Source organism: Triticum urartu, chromosome 5A, assembly GCF_056163025.1.
Source record: "Triticum urartu cultivar PI428250 chromosome 5A, HENAU_Tu73, whole genome shotgun sequence".
NCBI lineage: Eukaryota > Viridiplantae > Streptophyta > Magnoliopsida > Poales > Poaceae > Triticum > Triticum urartu.
In genome coordinates, this window is record NC_141877.1 from 288764904 (window position 1) to 288767716 (window position 2813).

The 2813-nt window shown below is 41.3% G+C and overlaps 1 protein-coding gene across 1 annotated transcript; it reads right to left on the bottom strand.

Moving 5' to 3' along the window:
• Positions 1 to 2019: 2019 nt before the first annotated feature.
• LOC147971096 (uncharacterized) lies at positions 2020 to 2475 on the bottom strand. The gene has a single exon (XM_087523820.1). The coding sequence runs from the start codon at positions 2473 to 2475 to the stop codon at positions 2020 to 2022; it is 456 nt and encodes a 151-aa protein (XP_087379946.1).
• Positions 2476 to 2813: the final 338 nt, after the last annotated feature.

The window sequence follows — 2813 nt, forward strand, 5'->3', positions numbered from 1 at the left end:
TTTAAAATAGTTTTTTTAGCAAACTCACAAAGCTTTATTAAACCGTCACAACGTTTATTAGGAGACGAAGGGAGTAGTAGGCGCCCGTTATAGGCAAATTTACAAACGGGCGCCTTCAGCACCCCGCAGTGGGCCGACCCATTACTGTGCATTTTTGGTACGCAAAAAATGGGCGTGCTCACTGAGAATCGAAACAAGCGACCTCACTCGGGAGGCTTCATTCGAACAACCACTGCGCCAGGAAGCGAGATCTGTTATGCTTAAATTATTTACATCTTTCATTCATTGCTTCTTCTTCTTCTTCTTTTTCCTTTTTCCCATTTTTGTTTTTTGTTTTTTCTTTCTTCTTCTACCTGGTTTATTCCCTCATCAATTTTTTTTCTTAAATGCATGAACCTTTTCAAATTGATGATGTTTTTCTTTTCAAATTTGATGAACTTTTGTTTTCAAAATCTATGAAATTTTTTAGTGAGCTACTTTTAACCAATGATTATTATTTTCAAGTTCGATGAACTTTTTCTCAATTTGATGAACTTCTTTTCAAATTTGATGAAATTTCTTCAAATTTGATGACCTTTTTTCAATTTGATGAACTCCTTTTCAAATTCAATGAACTCTTTTTAAAATTTGATGAAATTTTATTAAAATAGATGAACTTTTTTTCAAATTTGACAAACTTTTTTCAAATTTGATGAACTTTTTTTTCAAATTCGATGAACTCTTTTTAAAATTTCATGAACTTTTCTCAAAATTGATGAACTTTTTTTTCAAATTTGATGAAGAATTTTCAAATCCGATGAACCCTTTTTCAAATCCGATGATCTTTTTTGAAAAGTTGATGATCCTTTTTTAAATTTGATGAACTTTTTCCAAATTCAGTGAACTTTTTCCCAAATTTGATGAACTTTTTTCAAACTCATGGTCGGTTTTCATTGTTGTGAACTTTTTTTAAAATTAGTGCACTTTTTTTCATTTCATGAACTTTTGTTTTTGAATTCGTGAACTTATTTGAATTCATGAACCTTTTTTACATTGTCCAACTTTTTTATGAATGTTTTCGTCAACTTTCCAGATTTGTTTACCATTTTTTCATACATTCACGTTTTTCATTAATGTTTTCAAATATTTCAAAAATCTAAGCGAGATAAGTAGCGCTGCTATGCTGGTTCTTAAATAAAATCGTGCTAAAGTGAATGACTAGCAGCCAGTAGACGTACCAGTTGGCCAAACTCGAAGACGAGTGTGAGGTCGCGAGCTCGATTCACCTCACAGAGAGTCACTTTTTTAGATGTTTTCCGCACAATAATACAATTTTTTCTTTTTGCGCGTTCGTGGGCTGGCCCACCAGGAGCTGCCGCAGGCGCCAACATCATCTACTAGTTGGCAAGGCCCATAATACTGATTACTAGTACAAATTAAGACATGGACCCATGGCCCTGGAAGAAGAGGGATGGTTAATACGCTTGGTCTCATGGGCCTGGAAGAAGTGAAATGTTTTTTTGAAACAAGGCAAAAGGCTTGCCATTACATTGATTAAGAAGAAGGTTTAGACATAAGCCGTGAAACGGCAAAAACAAAGGAGAGACTACTCTCTTGCCATGAGATTACTCAGGTGGCTCACTCCAGCCAACGACCAAAGGCGGGCCTCCTCTTTGATCTTCGAAACAATGACAGTGGTCGGGGTGGCCGTGTTGCGGAAGATTCTCGCATTTCGCTCCTTCCAAATTTCCCACGAGACAGGCATCATAACGTAGGCAATCGCCTTCTTGATGTGGCCTCCAAAGTTGATCATCTTGAGCCACCAATCCTGGACGGAGATCTCGTGATGCCAAGCCGTCGTAGGTTGGCCATGAATGCCAAGCCAAGTGATGATCTCGTTCCAAACCCGGGCACTAAATCTACACTGGAAGAGAATGTGAGTAGAAGACTGCTGAACCTTCTTACAAAGGGGGCACAAGCCGCAATTCGGCCATCCCCGTCGTTGCAACCGATCGGCCGTCCACACGCGATTTTGGATGATCAACCAAGAAAAAAAATTGCATTTCGGCAGAGCCCAAGTCTTCCATATCGTGGTAGAGGTCGGGCTGAGAACTTGTCACGCAAATGCGCCATGTAAGCTATGGCCGCCGAATATTCATTGTTAGAGGTGAATTTCCACTGTATAGTGTCCTCCCTTTCCAGGCTGAGAGTAACATCCTGAAGCATCCCCCAAAGATTGGCGAACTCTTGGATATGGGCCAAAGAGAGACCTTGAGTAGCGTCGATTTGACTGACCCAGAAGTTGTTATCAAGCGCTTTGCTGACCAAGCACGCCTTCCTCTTAGATGTCTCGAAGATCTTGGGCGCAACATCTTTTGGTCTGAGGCCATTAAGCCATGACGGTTCCCTGAATTTTGCCTTTTTACCATCACTAATGGACACAGTCATGAACGTCGCAAAGAGATCTCTGTCAGCGTTGCTACAAGGTGTCTCCATTCCAACCCAAGATTGGGGGGGGGGGTCATCCCACTCGAACCAAAGCCAGCGGAGCCGAAGGGCGGCAGCAAAATTTTGGAGGTTTAGCACACCCAGGCCGCCGAAAATCTTGGGTTTGCAGACAAGGTTCCAGTTAACCTTACATTTTCCTCCAGACTCCTTGTCACAGCCTGCCCAAAGATAGACACGTCTTAGGCTATCGATTTTCTTCCGCACCTCAACCGGGATATCTAGCGGTGTTAGATGATAGGTTGTTATGGTCGTGAGAACCGCTTTGACCAAAATGATGCATCTAGGGCAACCACGTGCATGGCCGACCAAGGTGGGAGCTTGCACGC